This window comes from Ceratosolen solmsi, unplaced genomic scaffold (assembly GCF_000503995.2).
Source record: "Ceratosolen solmsi marchali unplaced genomic scaffold, CerSol_1.0 scaffold41, whole genome shotgun sequence".
Taxonomy (NCBI): domain Eukaryota; kingdom Metazoa; phylum Arthropoda; class Insecta; order Hymenoptera; family Agaonidae; genus Ceratosolen; species Ceratosolen solmsi.
This window is the reverse complement of record NW_011948424.1, coordinates 1,028,373-1,052,656: the sequence shown is the minus strand read 5'-3', so window position 1 is coordinate 1,052,656 and position 24,284 is coordinate 1,028,373. Positions and strand designations below refer to the sequence as shown.

Genomic DNA, 24,284 nt, shown 5'->3' with positions numbered 1-24,284 from the left:
ATATAAATATTTAAAAATAAAATTCTGTTATTTAAATATCTTTCTGAATTAAGTAATTTAATACACATATTTAATTATTTCAATAAATTATAAAAAATCCCAATTCTATATCTGCCTACATTATTCGATTATTTTTATCGATGATATCTTATTTTTCGTTTTTAATCAAAAATATAAATCTGACCTATTACTTCTCTGAGTGCAAAAACTTTAATTACATAATTTATAATTAAAGTTCAGGTTTTTTAAAATTTTTATGAAAAAGTGGTATAAAATAATTTTACAAGAAGTAATTAAAAAAATCAACGGAATAAAGCGATGTCAAAATGAAATACACTTTTCATGCGTAAATATACGTGTAATAATTAAATTAAAAAATATGTTTAAAAATTACGTTTTAAAGCACTAAATTTTATATAAAATGAAATTATACAATGTAACTTGTGATTAATTTTTAAAATATATTTTTACGAATAAGCTAACTAAAAGAAATATTTTGTTGTCGAATTTAATCGTCGAAATTTAATTAGTGCGCGTATACAAAAATTATAATAACTTATAACGATGAAAAAAAAGAAAAAAAAAATCTTAATTGATATTGTATTTTTATAAAATATTTGTTATTTATGATAGATTTTTGACAGTTAGCAAGTTATATATTGTCATTTAATTTGAAATTTTTAAAAAAACATCTATTCTCGCCAAGTGCTATAAATGCATTAGCGATCAAAAAACAACTTGAAAAATAAATCATATTTAGTGTAAGAAAATTGTCTAAAATCCAATAGGCTATACACAATTGCATACACATAAGCAACCAATAAATTTGTACGAACATGCAAGTAATACATAATGTTTGTATTGATTTAATGTAAGAAAGACGTAGTTGAAGACAAGTGCATAAGATTGAAAAAGTATCGTAGTCAATGCCAGAGAATTTTGTTGCGTTATAAACCAGCTGGATTCTGGCGAATACAATGTCTAAAAACAGACATTTTTTCTAAAGTTGTCGATAATGTGGTGTAGGAGCTTTGTTATGAGATAAATCGGTTGATATTTACAAGAAAACTTGCAGAATTATAATGGTGGGCAGAAAATATATGTGATCAATGTATTTAATCCATTGTGTTCTCCCCGATTTCGTACTTTTATTTCTGTAAGCTCGAAGAAAACAATCGATGTGGCGATATTATTTGCTTATAAAAGATATTTGCAAATACATTTTATTAACTGTTTTATACGCGATACATTCACTTCTTAACGAATAATCAAGTATAATATTTATGTTACAAAAGTATATTAAGAAATTCAGCTTTAAAATTTTAAATATAATGCTTAGAAAATAAAAATGAAAACTTTGATTACTAAACGAATTTTCCGTATAGTCAATACAATATATAATTAGTATTATCAATGACTTGGATATCATTTGTTAATATATTTTTTCAATATTCTTTTTATAATACTGTTATTCCTTGTTTGGACTGAAAAAATTGTTAAATACAAAAATTAATATTGGTGTCTTTTTTTGCAATTTGAAAATAACAATCATTTATATCAACGTGTAGATCTATTTAAACATAAATCCTTTCTTTGATGTAGAGATTTTGAAAAAAAAATATAATTATTTAATAGAAATTTTCAATGCTATAAGATTAAGTGTAATTAATCTTAAAAATTCTTATAGAAAAAGGCTTTGTCGGTGTTACGTAAAAGCAAGTAAAAGCAAGTAAAAGTTAAGAACTAAGGATATGCAACTTATTACACTTAGAAATTGAAGTTAAAACCATCAATTTTTATCTATAATTTATGTATTATGTATAATTATGTATAATTTTCTCATTCGAGCTTTCAATCAAATTCAATAAAAATAAATATGCGTTTCTTACACTTTAATGAGCCTCGGATATAACGTAATATGAAAAACCTCAATTATTTTTACAGTATTGTCGAGCTTTTAATTAAATTCGCTCTAATTCCTTAATAATTCATAAAATTATAAAATATTTTATTAAGTTATAATAACTGAGAGGAATTGGAGAAATTGGAGGGTGATGGATAAGATAAATTTGAAAGGCGAAAGTAAACGAGTAAATTTAAGAATTTTGAATTTTGCATTATCGTAGAATAAGGAAAATTGAGAATTTCAGGTTGAGCTACTCACAGCCGATTCAATTTGTCTCGTAGTATAGATCAATTTACTTTCCGTGCAGTTCAGTCGCTCATGCACTTTATTGCTATTCAGTTATTTTGACTGAAAAATTGGTGACCGTGACAGTTTTTCTAACTCACTAACTTCTGATACATTAATTTCCTAATTAATTTGAATTTATTTCTTATTTCCATTTTTGTAATAAATTAATTAATTCATCGTTTTTATGTTAAGATAATAATAAGAATTAAATCATGTAGTTTTCGTAATATAAATTGTCAGTTTGCCTCAATGTATCGAAGTCGTACAACACTATCACTGTAAGCACCAATAGTAAAGATGTACGATAAAATTTTTTTTATTAAAAACACGTTGCTTATTAAATTTATTTATCAAATAAATTTTCGCAAAGTATCGATATCTTTTCAATTTTTACAAGTATCCCTTAATTGTATTTTCGTCAACGGTAACTGGTGTTTATTAACGAACATAAAAAAAAATTACGCGTTAAAATGAAATTTGAATCCATCTACACTAAGCACTCGTAAATCACGAGAAAAGTGAAGAGAACAGTGAACCGAATATGCGTATTCGTAGATAAACAGAAGAAGGGAAGTTGAGGCAGCTATTCGTAATTAATGACTGGTAAGAGTCGGTTCGTAAGAAAAACTGGGACAAGGACTGTTTTCGTGCCAATCTCGCAAAACGATTCGCCTCTTTTAAATAGACAGCCCCACACATAAATATAATTTTCGTCCAGCGTTTCATTGGATTATTGCGAAGGGAGATGAGTATTCGCTTATGGACGGGCATAAAATATTTCAGCATTGCCGGTCGATGATATTTACTCGAATCGATTGGTAGTTTTGTTTGGTAATTTGCAAATGGACGGACGATTAATGATTTTCAAAGACATTAGAATACTGACTTAGATGCAATCCAATTGATAAATAATCATTTAAAAACAAGTATAAAATCCAACATCTGACGGCTCGGTTAATAAATCGATTTGTTATTTTGTCGTTACAGCATGTTTATTATAAATAATTGGCGTGACTATTAACTTTAAACGCTTATATTTGTGAATATTGCTTGTTGCTTTGAATATAAATACGATAACACTAAATCTATTTTAAAAAATTTTATGTTTACAAGTGAAATATGAAATTTTCTTTTCATTCTCTAAACAATCGAAAATTTCCCCCTAAATTTAATGTAAATACATGCAGTGCATATCTGTAAATTTTAAATTTACAGATTCATAGTCATCTATTTGTTATATACATATTTTTATTAATCTTTAATATCAATAGTAAATTTAATGTAACAATATTAAATCTTTTGGATTAGTTTGCAATATTACAAAATCAATCATCATAATGAACATATCATAAAAACTGTATGAAATAACTTTGATAGTAGGGTGAAACAAATATTCAAATAATAAAATACCTCGAGCATTAATAATATTTGCTTCGAGTCCTCTTATTATCAACCATTCATCCAACTAATCCCAAATCTTGATTTACGACCCATTCGGTTGAAATATCTTATTAGAGATCCTTTGCGTTCTTGGTCAATTAAGTTAAATAGAAGATCTAATCGCTCATGTAATTATGCGAAAGGTCTTATTTTGAATTTGAATCACTGCTTGATATGTTTATTAGTTATTTCTTCATGTGATTATTTAAATAAGTATTTAAAGCCAATGTGAACCAATTGTTTTATAAAGATTTAAAAATTTCAATTTCTATTGTACAATGGTAAAAAAAGCCATACTCGGTTGCTCGATTAAATAAATTATCTAAACGTATTCTTTAACGTTAAATCACATTTTTAATTTTCCCATATAAAGCTTTTATTTAAATTATGAAAACGTAATAAATATCAATGCAAATTATAATCTTAAACAAAATATAATATTTTGATGTTATTTGGTCTAATTATTTATTTATTATTTTTTTTTTATCCTATTCAATTGAAAGACTTTGATGAATAAGTTTTTAACAAAATTATCTCACTAGGCTGGATATTATCGAAAATTATATAAAAACTATGTAAATATAATCTTAAGAGTTTCATGCTTAAATGAATACTTGGATATTGAGATCGTCACGATTAGAAAGTCAATTTGAGGTGATCAGCAATTTGTATAGTAGAGTTAAGGATAATTAAATGGGCCACATATAAATTTGTCGAGTGATTGTCCTAGCAATTGAATATAATTAATTTTACGAGTACCATAACACAGTATGCGCCGCTGTTAGATAAGAGGAGCGTAAGATTAGCGTATCCTTAATATAAATTCAAAGAGATTTCAATAAAGTAATAGAAAAATTTTCTCCATCAAGTGAGTAAACAAATTCTAATAATTTATATACGTTTGAACAATAACATTGTTAATAAATTGTGAATATTTTATGCGGCATCGAACATCTTTTACGTATAATATTGTTTAAAGAAACTTTAGCAGAAATTTTATAAGCTAATGTTAGAAAATAATTTCCACGTTTATGTGTCTCTAAACAGCATTTAAAAACTTGCAAATACGGTATGTTATTTTAATATAAGTAATAATAGTTCGCATTCTTACAAAATCTTCTTTTACTTTCGATAAAAAAAACTTTTCAAACAAATATGCATCCAATATTGAAAGTAGCTATTCAAAAGAAACAAAGTGGTTTGCTATATTATTAAATAATTGGAACTCTTAGTATTACACTTGAATATCATCTGGCATAATACAAAGAAAAATGAATATAAATCATAAACCAAAGATTGTGCAATGAATATACATTGAAAATTTGCATACGACCAAGTATAGAGTACGGGAAGTAACAGCCACCTCTAACCTCCTTCGCTCCTCCTCGCAACACCGTCCATATTAACAGATAAAGGCTTAACAGTGATGAAATGACAATTGCTAGAAAAAGTAGCCTTACGCGCAGTTGCCAAGAAGATAAAGAGAAAAAAGCTCTAAGGGTAGACAATAATAAGACTTTCGAATTTAGCGCTCGAGGGGGGCGTGACACGCCTCTAAGGGCATAGAAAGTCGATTCGAATCTGCAATTAAGTGCCGCGTAGCGATGACGGCGACTTCAAGTGGCGGCTGGCGGTTCAGGCTATAAAGTGCATTTCCAGGTGAAAGATATCAAGTACTTGCATGAGTGCTCGACAAAAATATTCGCGGAATCTCGCGACTCTTTGTAATACATTTTTCAAGAAAGATTGCGCCAAGGATCTTTCATTTGTTTCCACATTGTTGGCGTTCTGAGCTTTCAAGTTGCTAATTTCACCATTTAATTCACGATTTAATAGCATTTGGAAATAAATTGGTCAATCCTATATATACATATATATAGTTATATAGTTATATTTTAAGCTATTTATATCTTCTTGAAATATTCTTCTTAAAAACCACGTTGTAATGTCTTTGCCCGAAGGTTATCAAAATTCATACAAACAATAGAGCAAAATAACAAAAGTTATATTAAATTTTGTTTGCAAACTAACTAAACATTTTTTTGTACTTTCTTCTTTTTTTTTACAATTATAAAATATAATCCTCCGATATTTTTAAAACTTATTATGATAGTGAAATAGATGCATATGTAAGATTGACTCTATATTATTTAAGAGCAGCACTTATTACGTTACGAGCAGTATGACGTTAAATTAAATTCCAATATTAAAATAGCAAAAAGGATGAATCATGACAGCTACCAATAAAAATTGTTGATTAATGTTAAAGTTGACTTAATGTCTAGAATACCGTATGTAATGGATAATAATAATAGATAAAGAAAATTATAGAGTTAAGAACTTATTTTCATATAACAACTGTAAGTATATAAATATATTGTTCGTATTATTATTTAATATGATGTTAAAACATAAATTATGACACATATTTTTTTTTTTTTTTTTTTTTTTTTTTTTTTTAAAGACAGACGTGTATTTTAAAAAATTATAAACGTATAGCTAATATTATACGTTCAATTATAAAATACATTCACATACACTTCATATAATTTGTTCGTGTTCCACTAGAATGCTATCCAAAATAATTAGACTTGAATGAGCAGCATTTATGAAACCAACAAAGTCTACTTCCGAAGTATAAATATTGCAATTGTATTATTGCACAAATAACTTTAAAGGACTATCAAAATTAATTTTCAATTTGATAATGTAATATTTTACGGAGGAAATCCAAGTTAAATTCTCCTAGTCAAGAGAAAAGAAAAGAAACGATCCCTGATATTATCGGTCATATGCAACGTATACGTAAATATATATATATATATATATATATATATAAAGAGAGAGAGAGAGAGAGAGAGAGAGAATAAACATATATTAATTGCTTTTAATTCCAATATGCATATACAGTGTCGTTGGAAACTTTCGCATAAGCCCCAACAGCGTCTCATTAATATTCAACAATGAATCTAAACACTGCGCATGAAATACATCGACACCGCTCACGCATTTACATATACGCAAAAGCAAAAAAGACCGATATAAATGTGTGAGACCTTATGCGCGTAGAAGAGGTGGATGATCGCATATATGAAATTTTATGAATTAAGCGCCTATTTTTATTCATCTTTATGAGTGCTTTTATTATTATTATTATTATCATTATTATTTTATTTTTTTTCAACATGGGGGATAAAAAAAAGTGCAACTGAAGATAATAGCGAATGAGACGAGTACTTATGATTGTATTGTACGGCGCAGCTAGCTTGATTCTGTCCTCTTTTTGTTTTCATTACGATCAGAAAACGAGAATAGTGAAAAATATTGAAGCAAGCATTCGAAACTTGCGACCCTCTGTTTGGATCGCCTCACGTGGGAGTACGTTTGCACTGGGAAATATTGTGAAAATTTCCTTTAATTTCTTTCATTAATTACTCTCTGCAATATTATAAACAACCTGTACTTTTACGATGTAGAGTTTGATTTCAAACGAGAATATTTACTTTTTACCCATAATTTTGCTTGAATTAATTACTTTGCATACCAAGCTCCTTGATTAGTCTTTTCTAACAGAACTAACGATGTATTTAAACAAATGACAAAATAATAATTTAGTTTAGATACATAATTGAAAAAGGAAGAAAAATACATTAATTTGAGAGCTCCGCGCAATTCAGACACATAAGAATAATATAAGCTACAAAAATGCAACCGTAAAAATATATCGATTATACATAGTAAAGTACGTTGAAGAGCGTAAAGTTGATTTTCTAAATACATTAATTCGAATACAAATTCGTATAAAATTGAGCTGAAATATTTATACAGTTAGCACGCTAAGCTCGAGTCAAATAAACTATTAATATAACAAACCCGTAAATTCTTAATAGTAATTCAACCGATTCGTTCTGCAATTGAAGTAAAAACAATTACACTTATGTTATTTCATCCTAATTGGTTATTGATGAGGTCAGCATGCGTTCCTCGCTTGACATTGGTTGTTAAGAAGGTTAGGTAACGATCGCAGTGTATGAAACAAGTTGTTTCTGTGCGTGAGGTCCGACTGTACATTCTCTATCTAATTGTGCTTTATACACAAAGGACAATGTTATAAATAGATCCTTTTCAGCCTTCATCAATATCAAAGTAGCTGTTGATATTTTTTATGAAAAGTGCAGCTTGATGAAGTACATTGTGTTGATCAAATTAAACAGAAATGAAATGAAATATTTCTGACACTAAAATTACGGAGTTTCAATTAAAATTGAAGATTTTAGTCTGCGAATAATTTATTCGAATTAATAATAATAATAATAATAATAATAATAATAATAATAATAATAATAATAATAATAATAATAATAATAATAATAATAATATTGATAATAATAATAATACTTTTACTTAGACTTATAACTATATAATAGATTATACCTATTTAATTTGACTAAAAACTTGATTTGACAAAGCTTTTTTTCTTTTTTACTTAAACGTACATACGATAACGTAGTTTGACGATAATAACAAAATTCAAGTATTTAACTACTTGTAAGTAAAAATTCTTCAATTGTAAAAATTGTAAATGCAAATTATATGAGTAAAAAAAATACTTATTCCCGACATTTCTAAGTGAATTAGTAAATGTTTAAATGTATATCTTAATTATAGATGTTAGCTATATGTGTGTCAGCGTAGAGCGTATACAAACACACACGCGCGCTCACGCACACGAATAAATATATTTGATAATACTTTTTCATTTTGTGACAAGTGTTAAGAAACTGAGAAAGCAAAGAAAAATAAAGATGATGTGCAATAATGTAAAAAAAAAAAAAAAAAAAAAAAAAAAAAAAAAAAAAAAAAAATAGTTTCTTATTACGTATGCCAGTATGCGCAATTTTCTTTTCATCTTCATTGAACAACATAATAGTGTTTTTTTATTCACACGTACGATTCTACATTTTTATGCTATTAAAATGAAAATATACGTGGAAATTTACTTTCTGGAATTTCACGATATTAAAATAGTTTTACACACAGTAGACTTTTATTTTATGACTTTTGTTTTTTTTTTTTTTTTTTTTTTTTTTTTTTTTTTTTTTTTTTTAATTCAGATAAAAACCCTCTTTTATCTATCTATTTTTCCATTAAATTTACGTACATAATATTACGAAAGTGTATTGCGAGAATAATTACACGAGAAAGGTATAACATTTATAATTTATAAATGTATAGATCTGCACATTCGTTATTATTTACCATTCGATTAAAACTTTGTTGGTATTCTTGAAGTCATAAGAGTAACAATTCAATTGCATATTCAAATAATACTATAAGGCCGGTTTTAATTCAAGCGTAGCATATATTCAACCTCAAATATTAGTATATTATTTTTATAAATTCGTAAAAATACATGTTTAATTTAATAATTGAACAACGTTAAAAAATTAATATTAATGTCTGAAAGGTATCGAAGTAGAACCTATGTTATTGAAAACGTTTTTAGAAAGTCCCTGAACAAAATTCGTGTTAGCTAGAAAGCGGATATAGGGACGAACAAACGTGTTCGCGATAACATCGTGCTCGACTGAAAATCGAGGGCTGAATTTCAACAAAATTGAATCGAGCACGCGCGATGAAATAGCTATCATCGCCGATCAACAAAAGCCTTCGTACGTCGTCATTTTACGTAGTAGCGATCGCAGCCAAATAGCGGTGGCCAAAAAAATCTGTCGAAACCGGTAGGGCATTCGCTCAATAAGCGATAATGCGCCGGCGAATCGATTGGCCTGGAGCACTTAGAATGGATCGAATTATCCGCTTGCAAATAATCCTGGTCGGCTTCTATTATCTCAGCGTTATCTACACGACTCTGATCAGACACGCCTCTTGTGTACTTATCCACGTCGATTCCGCGCTCCATTAATCCAGTCCTCGCAAGTCCTTTGGCGGTGTATTTAAGAAGCCTGAGCTGATTATTTCCCAAATGATGTTCCAATATGTAAAACCCGAGCAGTTCGTATTTCTGACTTACACTTTTATATTGTAATATTGATAAAGTTTTATGTGTTATTATGAAAATTTCCCCCCCCCCTCTCCACCATGCTTACAACGATGGACGAGAAACTAATTCTTTAACTTATCGAGGCTTCCGTTTGATACGGGAAATTCACTTGATAATTCATCGAAATTTAAAAATACCTTTTACCTCTCGTCGTTAAATATAATCAATTTTTTATGTTTTAAAAAATATAAAAAGATCTTTTGCCAAAATTCCAGTTATATATTACTAATGACTGATAATGAATAAAAAAAGAAAAAAAAAAAGAAAAAGAAAAAAACTGTTGTAAAAATGCATATTTCTAAATGGAAAATTATTATACACAACGTGTTGCAATCAATAAAATAATTTAGAAAATTTTTAGTCAAGTCATCCCTCCCACGTAAATTCAAATTTCATTTCAATAAACAAGTTATTGTACACTTTAACGATCCTTTACACTATGGATTACCTTTCGAATACATTAATTAGGCGTTCGATAAATTCACATTAATTAATATCTATTTGCATATTTTATATATTGGTATGGTTGCATTACTCTCTAATGAAAAAAAAAAAAAAAAAAAAAAAAAAAAAAAAAACATTACATTACACAATTAGTAATTGCCGTCCACGATACATAAAGAGCACAAAGAAGCTTATAACTTTCATTGAAAAAGGAAGAAAATATTTTCAAGCATTTGGCGTGAAAAAGTGAAAGAGGCGAGAAAAAGAAAAAAAACGGTAACCGACACGTGGCTGTGCTTTACAATTATGATTTATAACCAAAGCGAGTCGACGAAGTCGATTATTACATTATTATTTTACAAGGATAATAGCTCATTAATGCGTATCGCTATTAGCGCATTGTTTCAAATTTTTATCACCATTTTGTAGTTTATTAATTTGAATATATATTAATTTCGTAGCGATACATAAAAAAAAAAAAAAAAGACAAAAGATACAGCAATAGATCTTGAAAAGAATTATTGTAAATCCGGCATTATTAGCATGTTTGATTTATTTTAGATTTTGACTTTTAAATCTTTTAGAACTTTTTCTTGCTATAATTTTATGTCTGCGCTAGTTTAACGGAAACGAGGGTGTGCACTAAGAAGCAGGAGAAGCAGATTGAAAATATCTATTCTCAATCGACAGTACAAATCGAAAGTACGAAAAGAAGCTATTACAAGCGTATTTGTTGTTATAAGGTCAGGAAACATCAACCTCAATGGAGACTTATTAGTGAGTAGGATGGAATCAGTGCGCTCGCAATACTGCGTACACAAATAACCGTAGTTTCTCTTAATATTTAATTTATAATTTTATCTAGTATATTATTATGGAGCCTTCGAAAAGAATAGATGGTGTAATTTAGCCTCTCATTCTACATTATGCATAATCGCTCTTTTATTGTCATTCTCGAGGAAATCGTGACTTATCCATGAACAAATAAGAAATGATGGAATAAATACTAAAATCCATAAATTATTTCAGTATACCATTGAATATAGCATTAATTTTTCTCATATTCAAAAAAAAAAAAAAAAAAAAAACTATCTTAATGCACGTGTATAAATAAATAATCATAATATTCAAAAAATTTTTTGAGACAAAGAAATGGTTAGCCGATAAGAATTATTAAATGCACTTACTCTTTAATTTTCAAAACTGTTAAATAAAAGTTTTGAGAACTTTTCTTCGTGAGTTTCATATCTTATATATATATATATATTTATAAACTATTTATCGATTTATTTACATATCCGCTTCTCTTGGATTAATTTTACAAAAATCTATATGACGTTTTTTAAAAAACGGTTTTAAACGAATTAAAAAGTCAATCGTCTTATTAAAACATTCTCATTTATATTATTTAAAGTCAATTATTGAGTTGTAATTTAAATTTCAAGAAATTTAAAGGATATCGAAATAATTACTAAAATTCTAATATAATTTTAATAAATTTTCATAACAAATAATAACAATAAATATAAGAAACGTAAAGCAATTGGGCTTTCTCATTATTTCTAAACTGCGGAATGAGATTTATTATACATAACTGATCGGTAAATTTTTATGTAAATTCTATAAAAACATTACTTAAAGTAATAATGATATAATGTAATATAATTCCCTAGGGCATTATTTACAGCTTTTCAATAATTTTTACTCGAATAATATTTTACTACTGCTTCCAACAATTTATTCACGTTTTATAATTTCATTGCACAACATTCTAAAGCAATTGGTACTAATAACATATTAATGATATCGGTTATCACCCAATGAAATATATATATAGAATATAAATATTATATAAATATTGTATATTTATATACTCTAATGTACTTTCTAAGACAAGAATAAAATATACAAAAATGAATAAATATTATTAAATTAAGAAAAACATGTTATTAAAAAATGAATCAGAATGTCTTGTTAGAAATCGTAAATAATTGTAAATAATTGTTTTCATCTTATCTATCTGATTAGTATTATTATTTACATAAAATAATTCATATTTTTATTAACATTTATTTGCTATTTAAAAATATCTCAATTTGAACTAAAAACAACAAACAAAAAAAAAAAACAAATAACAAAAAAAGGTACGAATTAGAATTGAAATATAATCACCAAGATTGCTATTTATTGTTATGTTATTTCATAATCAGTGCCAGTTAAACTCTTTGAAAGTTGACTTACTTGATTCACTTAATTTTTTATTTGTCTTGTTAATATAGCTAAGGCACAATCATTTTTCAATGATTTATAATTAATATTCTATTTTTATTGTTATATAGCTTAGGAACAATCATTTTTCAATGATATGTAATTAAATATTCTCTTTTTATTGTTCGGATAAGATTGATTAATTTAACTATATTAATCGTTTTCATTATATTAAAAAAATTGGTTTTAACACCAACAATTATAAATAATTGTCTGTTACGTATAAATAGATCTTAAACGTAAACGATTTAAAATAAATTGTGACTGATGGCTTGACAATTAAAACTTATCTTTAACATAAATCATCGTGTAAAGCATTTCTCTATTATTGACCCTTTGAAGAAGAAAAAAACAACAACACATGTACCAAATAATATGGATGACTAGATATGCTTTAAGCACCAGATATTTATAGAAATTTTTAAGGCTTACATGTCCATATTTTTCTTATACATTAATGCATGTAAATATACTAAAACGATGTACGCTACGTACCCGCGCAATTTCACATACAATTACGCTTTCCTATCTCTTTTCTTTTAATAAATTGCCTGCTACACAATTTCTCGAATTTCGATATACTAAGCACTAAATAAAATATATCCAAGTGTATTATGATCCCAAATCTATTAAAAAGAAGAAAAAAAGAATGCGAACAAGGAGAAGAATAAAATTATGTCCATTTATGCATTTTACCAAAATATGCCATTAACTTCGTTAAAAATTATGGAAATATAAGACAACTTGATGAACTTTAGATGTATATATTAAATATATTTTCTATGACTATTACAGCAATTAAAAGTTTCAATTAAATTTTATAATTCTTTATACATTAAATGACAATTGAAAAACTAACAATCATAAAACTAACATGGTATAATTTTTTAATTTTTAAAATTTTATAATTCATTTCCATAAAAATTTGGTCTATTTTTATTGTAAAAATTGTAATATTTTACAAATAATTATACGTCTCATTTCTTCGATAAAGGACAATAAAAACGGACGGATAGGATAAGTAGATAGATAGAAAAATAAAATAAAATAAACGGACGAAATATTATATAACCTGTGATATTCTAATATACATAAAATATAGCTCTTATAATAATCATTAAAAAATTAAATTCGCAATATATTATATTTCTAAAGAAGCAACTATTGAAAGAATAAAAATTTATAATTGACAAATTGATTATCAATAAGATTTAAATTCAAAAATACACTAATATTTACACTTTATATCTCTATATGAATTTTGTTCTTGAACCCGACGCAATGTGGGCAATAGAAAAAAACTATAATAAACTATTTGTTAGAGATTTTTGTAGAAAAATATTAATACTGAAACATCATAACAAACTCCTAATTCCATTTTATATGTGTACATATGTGCTTATAATACTAAAGTCAAAGTTTTTTAAAATATATCAATACATCAGTATAACTTATGTTTAATTCTAATGAGAAAAAGTGAATTCCGACGCCTTATTATCATTAAAAAAAAAAAAAAAAAAAAAAAAAAAAAAAAAAAAGTGAAAACGGTAGCGTTTTTTAATAATACAGTCGGGTTGCTTACAAATGCCTAAAATGGAAAATTGCGAGTATCTCGTGCCTGAAGAACGATGATATTAAGTGGATGAAGGAAAGTGGCATTCATACATTTACGAAATTCCAGACTTCCTCTTTAATTATTTTATAAAAAATATTTTAAAACGTGATTTGCAAACTAAATGTTTTACAATTTGAATATACTTTCAAATGTTTGGTTAATTTTTGCAAATAAATTTCATTCGTAATAGATATTGTTGTACATTTAAAATAATATTTATTTTAGATAATAGCATTCATGTAATAGAAAATTTCCTGAATATATCCTGATAAAATAATATAAATATTTGAAAATTAATATTTCTATGTATGCCTATATCAATGTACAATTTTTATTAGCAATTCGTCATTTATGTATATTGATATACAATATTATATTTATAAACATTAATGAGGCTCGCGAGACCTGGTCAACGCGTAAACAACATGTGTGCATATTCGCATAGCTCCTACAAAGACGCATCTTCCACAGTTTAAGCAATTCCCAACTCGGCATTATGAAATGCAATTAATTTTCGCCATTTGCTTCATGTATTCCGCGTGTATTCAAATTTTATATTTTTCTTAAGACAAAATATTTACTCTTATCAATAATTGATCAAATAATTGAATTGATGTTTCAAATTATTTTCCTTTATTTGGATAAATCTATATATTATATTTATAATTATAATTGAATTACAATTTCAACCTACCAAATAAACTAAATATTTACAATAAATAAATAATGTGACACATCAATATTTAAATTTAAACTAAAATTTAATTTTTAGCTAATTAATGAGTATGAAAAATAAACATCGATGTGTCAGCGATAAAACTATTTGATTAAACTAGACTTTCAATACTGATTTAAAAACAATTAATTGAGTATTATTAGGGTAGCTCTAGTCTGGCAATCTAATATTATAAACTATATCTATAAATGTTTCTCACAAAAATTTACATTATTTATATTTAAAACCCATTTCATTAGAATAAAATATTTATGATCCCATGAAATATTATTTAATCAAAAAATATATTAAAATAATTTAATTAAATAAGTAATAAAATTTCATAAATCCAAAATTTTACATTAGTAAAAATGATATCTACAAATTTAATTTTCTTTAAAAATACTTAAGTTTAATTTGAGAAATTACATATCACTTTTTTTTTAAATTTTCCTTTTTCATAAATAAATCAGATAATTCTGCCCGTATTACTAATAATGTTGAATTATCAATTTATTAATTTTGAATAAAAAAAAAAAAAAATTATGAAAAAAATTTGAAATTACAATCTTACGTTAATTATAATACATACCAAGAATATATTTCTACACAGGCTAAAATTTTTTTTAATTGCATCGACATACATCAGTAATTTGATATTGAAATGTGTGTGCCTTATTGAATTTCTCTTAATATTATAATTGAATAATGAGTTCATATTCACATCAAATCAAATTTATCACATTAAATTTCCAAATTATAATCAAATTTAATATTTAATATTTTAAGCTTCCAACCTTTTATAGACTACTAACTATATACATTAAAAAAAGAATTTTAATAGAGCATTTATCTATATTTAAATAATCACTAAAATAAGAAATAGAGAAAAATACTATTGCACAATTTACTTAGACCCCAAGTTTCTTAAAAATAGATGACGATGTAGTTCAGAAATTTAAAAAAATACACACTGTTTGACAACACATTATACCAAGTATTTAAAAATCATTATTCGGGTCAAAATGAAAATATAGTTAGAAAAATTAAATAATTTTTTTGTTTTTTTTTTGTTTTTTTTTTGTTTTCAAATTAACGGAAATTTAAGCTTTTTATTTAAACAGTTCACCATACGTTCTGTTGAATCATTCTTTGTTGAATCGGTAATTGTAACAATCGATAGGAAAATATAGGTTGACAATTAACTATAGTTGTTAATAAGTTTCTATAAAGTGCTGACCGACTACGTGCTGTATTGTTTTTATTTTCAATAGTAATATTGCATTAGTATTTGTATAACATCATATTGCGATAAATTTTTCTTCTAATATATTTTTATAAATTTTATTATTTTTTAATACTGCGTTTGGACATTAGAATGATATTTTTATGTTCGAATTTTATTTTAATTTCATAAAAATTAAAGAAAATGATATATTAAATATATATTACAGATACTTTCAAAATTATATGAATGCAAATAGAATAAAAATAAAAACGTCTAAATTACTTTTCAGGAATCTCTATAATATTAATATTTTATTAATATATAATATATGTGCGAATACATGCGATATATGTACGACAATTAATGAATTATGAAGGATATATCTTAAGAATTGACGTCATCTCTAGTAATACAAAACACGTGTAAATCCTACGTTGTCGTTGTCAACAAAAAAAACTTTTTCCTTAATAAACAGTGTATATAATTTAAAAAGTTACGACTCAAATTTATCGATAGAACTAGTATCTTCATATTATTTGGGTAAATTTGAAATCTAATATTTGATTATTTTACGATTAAGTAACAAAAACACTCAAAACATTTATTTTACAACTTTCATTCGTTCGCATCAACCAAATTCATTATTTATAAATACTATAAATTTTATACTTGTATGAAAATTTAATTTTTTCCATTCTCAAAATCAAAAAAATCAATACTTTTAGTATTAAATAAAAGTTAATATAATCTATTATTATTCGTTAAAATTGAAATATACAATTCGTCTACTATTATTATATTCCTAAATACATTTTTAATTACAATTACAAATATGAAAACAAGTTTATATGATAATTAATACATTGATATTTTATGAAATAAAATGCAACGAATGATGCATTTTTGTTAATTTAATTCATTTTATCGTAGAAATTCTTTAGATTTATAAATAAAAATAACAGTATGAGATTTAATAGCTTTAAAAAATTAATTAACATTCATTAACTTTCATGGCGAGCATAGAAAAGGAAATATTTTTCTTTATATCAACTCGATAAATTACTTTAGGATATAAACTCATAAAAACGTAATTAATGTAATCGATCCATTTGAAAAAAGTAGGTTACGAATTTCTTTAGAATTGCTGTTAAAACTGGAGGTTTGATATTTATTGACTTGGAATATTAAAGATCGTTTAATTTGTATTTTTTTTTTTTTTTTTTTTTTTTTTTTTTTTTTACATAAATAGACAATTTAAAAGTATTAAAGGCTAGTGTTCTTAAGTTAATTTTTTCCTTTAGAAATTATGTTAATCATAAACTACGAGATATAAAACGCAATATAAAGCATTAAATCTCAATTTGACTGATTCATTCATTCAGTAGCTTAACAATAGTTTTTTGTCTCACATATAAATATTAGAAAACATGTAACCTTATAAGAAAGCCTGTCAATTCCAAGTATATCAGTACTAATACAAATATGATGACTATTGTAAGTATATGACAAAAAAATTAAAGTGTAATAATTACATACCATATGTTATTATACATAAATGTCAGAGTTTAGAATAAATGCAAACGATAGGCTAATGGTCACTATTACAATTAAAGCCATCTAGAGTCTATTCATAGATACAAGCAATTTAGAAAAGAATTTGATAATAAAATTTATCAGAAGAATTTATCTACTAGAAAAATCAAGATAATTACAAATAATGAATAAATAAACATATAAATAATAAATTTATTTTAAATGCATAACGAAAATAGTAAATTACAAGACTACTTTACTAAAATTATTTATAGTAAATAAACCATATGTTGATTAAATAAATGGAAAAAATTTATATGTTATAAATATCATTCCATTTACAAATATATTAAGAATTATAGTAAAAAGTTCTTATTCATCATTATTATTATTATTGCCTATAGACTAAAAGATTTAGTCACCTTGACTAAATATCAATAAAATTGTTGAAATGAAATTATTAATTACAAATATTTGCACGAAAATTGAAATGATAAATTTAAAAACTTAAGAAAATAACTTCAATAAGACGTGGAAATTTAGTTGTGTAATGTAATAATGATGAATTGTAAATTTTAATACATTTTTGTAACGATACACTGAGTAATAATGCCAAAAATTAGTTGATTATAATATTTCATATTTATATTGTTAAAAAAATTTCTAAAAACTCAGAATTAAATTTCAAAATCCTATAAAGAAAAAAATAAGAATGTAATGATAAGTATATAAATTATGCAATAATATGTACAATATCAGTAAGACAATATTGTGTTATAATAATATTTATATAAAAATTTTATGAACAAAATTATTGATGTATGAGCAAATATAGGTAAATCTGACTACTCTTCAATATTCCAGTATACATGTTATTATGCTATAACAATATCATCGATGCAATGTTTATTTTCTCGGATGATAAACTTCATATGAACTATTTCTGACAAAATTTAAACGGATTTGTCTTGCACAATTTATTTTAATTTTTTATATCTTATATAACTATGATTTTTTTTTTTGGATTTATTTTATAATTTATATTTATATTTATAAATTAATGTCTGAAGAAATCTATCTCAAACTATTGATGATAATTGTTTTATAAACTTTTAAATCACTAAAAATATATATTTATTTCACTTGTGTCCTATTAATGAATCGCCTGACTCTTGTAAAACATTCTATTTAACTCTCTCCAATGTTCAATTAAACTGGCTTTTAATCATTTCAATGCCACAAATTAGAAATTGTAGTCATTGTCTAATATGCAGAATCAACAAACAAGTAAAATTCTCACAACGGATTAAAAATTATTATTTAATAACTAATAATACTATTCTAACATATACTTAATGCGAACATTAAATATATTTAAATCATAAGGTAAAATACAGTTATTAAAGAAAGTATTGGTAAAGACAATATTATTAAATTAATAGTATAAAATATAAAGGCAGATTTTATTATATTGACTGTATCGAATTTTATGTAAGTGAACACTACTTGCACATGAAAATTCTTGATATTTTATTATTAATAATGAAATTTATCAAGTATTTTTAAAGATAAATGTTCATTTTCTTACAAATGATTAAATTATCATAATCAGCAAAGTAAGATCTATAAATATATTACAGATAAAATAATATAACATATAAAAATATGGAAATTAACAAAATTTATGTATGTATATTTTTATTATATTTTAAAGCCAATTAAAATTCAATTGATTACTTTTATAAGACAATCAATGTACACGTGTCAAAATATATTTATGAAAAAAAATGAGAAATATCAAATTATGACGTTTAAACTAATAAGTCATGAGTTGAAAAATATTGTATTTAGATTATTTTTAATACATCTTTACGAATTGAATATTTTAAGTGATAAATCAATTTATATAATAAATAATATCTGTTTATAGAAAGTTATATAAACATTAATTTATTCCTATCTTGAACATTAGATTAGTATTATTATACAATCAGTTTTAAGTCGATATTTCTAAAAGGTTGAATATATGTTAATAGATACTACTAATATATATATATATATATATATATATATATATATATATATATATATATATATATATATATAATACATATAGAAACTAGTAATTCAACAGGATTTTCAAAAACATGTATCTATAACAATTTCATTTGAAAATAATAAAAATGTGTAAAAATATGTAAAAAAAAAATAATATAAACAATGATAATATATGAAACTTTAGAAAATGAAGAAGTAATCTCATAAATATTCTTTTAAATTAAAAGTAATATATATATATATATATATATATATATATATATATATATATATATAGAAGTTGCAATTTCATTTTTATTGTAGTTTATTATAAAAAAAAAAACATTGAATGATATATAAATTGAATAATGTGAAGTGTTTCGGAATTCTTTTGAAAAATGGGTGTATTGTTGTGAATAAAATCGATTAAAAAATGTACCAACACATCCTTGAGCATAAACGGTGCATATGGTAAGTTAAGAAAAATGTGAACAGCGCGTCAAGCATAAATGGAATCTGTCGGCTTTTTCATTCTTTGTTTCTTTAGAAGTTAGTAAATATTTTTGCTTTATGCTTGAAAATTTGCATGAAATGTGCGTTAAAAAATTTTAAAAATGAAATGACTAAGTTACAAAAGAATTAGAATAAATGTACATTAGTTGGGGAACTAGAAAAATTACACTCTATTTTCATATTTCGACTATTATTTTGTTATTGTTAAAGTCATTTCACATCTATGCCAATAAATTAAGTTTTTAATTTCCCACATCCTTTATTATTTATTGTTGAATTATTTCGCTCAAATTTTAATTTCAACTTACTTAATAATTTCACTGCAAATTCTGAACTAATACAAACTTTAAAGAATAACGAAAGTTTTGAAAAAATAGGAAAAACAATGTACTATGTTTGTGTATCTCGAGACATTGACACTGCAAACAACACTAACGTTATAATCTAATGATCAACATGACAGATTAATTTTTATACAAATAAAAATAAGTTTTATCAGTGTAATCGATATGTTTGTACAAATATGTAGAACTCTTACATTATATTTAATAGATATTTTATAACTATTCATATTGTATTTTCACATATTATGAAATTTTCTTCGTAGCGCTTTGAGAATCTTAAAATTCATTATTAGATTAAATATAAGAAATTTTATTTATTATTACAATAAATCATAATAACTTCCAAATTTTAATATGCATTTTATTCATAATTTTTATGGTTGTATTTAAATCTAAATCAATATCTTTATACAAAACTATATAAATATACATTATATATATATATATATATATATATATATATGTTATTATTATTTTATATAGTTATTTGTTAATTATTAATTTATATTTATGTACTTATTAAATATAAAAAATTACATTAAACATTCCAACCGTAAATTACATCTAATATATATGCTTCTATACAATATATTTCTATCTTTAGCAAGCAATAAAAATAGTCAACATTACATGATAATAAAGCAACAATTACTGATAATCTCATAATTATTTGACACGATGAAGATTATATTTTTTAATCAAAACATTATCCATAACAAATTTGTTTTTTCATAAATATATTTAAAAAAAAGAAGACGATATTTGTCGAAAGGGGTTTGCATTGGGAATTCATATTATTTAATGAATGTAAGCGATTCGAATTAGCAAAATTGAGTGGCATTTAATAATTACGCCAATGTGGGTCCGATGTAAAATAATTTCTTTATGACCTATGTATTGTACGTGCATTTCCATTTTTCCGCGCCTCGTCACTTTATATATAAAATTAATTACCAAGAATAGAATAAAGAAATAAAAATATTATTTACTTTTCAAACAATATTTTTGTAATAAAAATTAATTCACGACAATTATTTCATCATATTATGAAGCCGTCTGAGTAAAATAATTAATAATTAAAAATAATAAATTATTGTTAATAATACGATGAAATAACATTTCAAAAGCATTATTACTAATTTATAATAGAGTAAACAATCAAAGCACAACTTTATTTAAGATAAGCACTGACTGATCTTTTAAAGAAATGCAGACAGCTAATCAATATCTTCAGGTACACTCGTGTATAAAATAAACGCCACTCAATGAAAATGTATGAATGAAGCATTTTTCATAAAGTGCCTAAATATACTGGGTTTCACTTATCCATTCAAACTGCCGCTTATTATCGCTTCGTATCGCAAATTAGAATATCAGTGCATGTACGGAACGAATAATCCACTACGTATTAATCGTCACATTTTGCCAGTGGCCACAAAAAATTATTATATCCCGAGATAACGAATACGAGGGAGAAATGAGACAACCCCTTGTGTTTTAGAGTATAGGTCGGGACGTGTACAAGGGTGCGTTTGTGTGCGTGCGCGCGCGTTCCACGCGGGGTAGGGGGCGGGGATGCCAGTATTTACTTCAAAGTGACACGGCGTTTGGTTGTTGTTGGGCAGGGGATGGGGGATGGGGGATGGGGATGGGGATGGGGAGGGGTAGGGGGGAGGAAGAGAGAGCGTAAACGCGTATGCGTGTGTCGTATTGTGTCGTGTGTGTCGGTGTGTCGCCAGACGACGACGAAAAGAAAGAAAACGCGCAAGAAAATCGATGGTGCACACAAAAGCCACGCAACTTTGTACATGGATGAGTGAAAGAGCGTGAGGTTTTAACTCATTTGGATGAAAAGCTTCTTTCATTTTGAAATCGACAATCGACGCAATGCACATATAGTGCATTGAATTATTGAACGGACCGACGATCGTAATTTGCATGCCATGTGCTTTATCCTCGCGTATATTTATTTTAACGCTTTTATTATTGTAAACAGAGCTCGAAACACCGAAGCTCTTATTCAATAAAGAATTTCATAAAGATAAGATTCTAAATTGCCACGCGACTCGTTTCCTTCTTTTACATTACATCTCCATTGAGCTTACAGCTTCATTATTCGATTGTACGGTTTTAGCACGCATTGCTATTCGCATAAAGTGTAACGACAATCTCGACAATTACGACGCAACGATGACAACAACGAGAACGAAAACAAAGACGACGACAGTGGCAGCAGCAACAGCAGTAGCAATAGCACCACCACCACCATCACCACCAGACACCACCACCACGACCGCCACCATCACCACCACCACCAGCAACAACCACAATTATAATAATTATGTGACAACAAGAATAATAATAATAATAATAAAACAATTATGGGAAGGTGATTTTCGTTGCGCGGACGGACGGTCGGTCGGTATTGGCTTTCAGATCGAACGTTGAACTATCGTGGGGATTAGGATAGAAGGGGTCCGTCCGTTCGATCGGGCGCCCATCATCCGCAGCTCGCATTATCTCTCGATCGCCTAGGCGAACGTAAACGCCACGAAAGGAGTCTAGGGGAGGCCGCAGAGCAGCGGCAGAGATCGAGCCTCCTCCTCCCCCCCCCTCCCCAAATCCCCCACCCCATGCCCCGACCGGGGACACGGTGGTGTCCGTAGGTCGAGGGCGCGGGACTCGTAGTTCCTCACCTGAAAGTCGCAGTGCAGAATCTCGGCGTCGTCGAGAAGTCGTATGGTGGCGCGGTGCACCACGGTCACGTCGCTCTTGCTCCCGAACTTCAACATTATTGTTGGGGCAGCCCTGGGCCGGGAGCCGGACGCTCGCGCATCACCAGGGCACAACGACAACACCCGGAGAGCCGTCTACTCCGGTGCACGCGCCCGCCGTTACCCCGCCCCTTATCAGCCGCGCGACGCGCACGTGTCACCCTGCCCACGGAGATGCTTGCGGAGATCACGCGGACGAGGAGGTCGAGGTCGGAGACCGGCGCTCAGGCCGCGAGTGCTGGCTATCCTGGCGTACGCGCATCGCTCTTGCCGAGGGCTCGCTGCACTGACCGACCCGCGCTCCTCGCTCTCTTCCTCGCTTCGACTTCGTCTCTCCCCACCCGATAAGCCCGTACCACCACCAGCAAATCCTCCCACCCTCTCGTTCTCGTTCTCGTTCACTCTCTCTCTCTCTCTCTCTCTCTCTCTCTCTCTCTCGCACGCACGCACGCACGCGCGCGCCGATAACGGACTCCCACTCACCCCCGCGGACAGGCACTGTTGCCGCCGTCGGCCGATGAAGCGTCGCTATTGCTATTGCGCGGGAGCTTCGAAAATTGGTCGACCGGACGACGGATTCATATTTGTCTAGACGTTTGAGGTTGGGAGAATTGGGAGATTGGGAGTGGGGGTTGCTGTAGGGTAGCGCTCGTGGCAATGGGGGAAGGTGCGGGAACTTGTAGAAGAGCTTGGAAGTCATGTACAGCTGGACGAGCTTCGGGACTGTTTGAAAAATTAATCCCCGCTATCTTTCTCATAGGCGATAATTATTTCTGGGCATTTCAGAATTTATTTGTAGAGAAGCGATAGGATGTAAAGATTTATTGTTTATTACTTCACTGCTTATATAATGTTATCAGGTACAGTTATAGAACGGTACTAAATACACAACTGTATATATAAATATGAATAATATGTAAATTTTTATAGTGTACTCAAAAGAAATATTACGTAAACAAATTTTAATCTTAAAAGGAATATTGTCTTACTCAACTCAAATGCATTTTATTACACATTAGTTTGAAACACTTTCATTTTCTAACTTTAAATTAATTTTCAATGTAAAAAATGTGTAATTTTGCTATTTTTATTAAAAATATATATTTCAGATTTAG

The 24,284-nt window shown here is 27.2% G+C and overlaps 1 protein-coding gene across 1 annotated transcript in view; it reads right to left on the bottom strand.

The window, feature by feature from the left end:
- LOC105362482 (FERM domain-containing protein 5-like) overlaps window positions 1-23,422 on the bottom strand; it is a 66,359-nt gene extending 42,937 nt beyond the window's left edge. Inside the window, exon 1 of the mRNA XM_011499938.1 lies at window positions 23,092-23,422. Within this exon, the coding sequence (XP_011498240.1) occupies window positions 23,092-23,187 (96 nt within the window). The 5' untranslated portion in view covers window positions 23,188-23,422. The remainder of the gene's footprint in view (window positions 1-23,091) is intronic.
- Window positions 23,423-24,284: the final 862 nt, after the last annotated feature.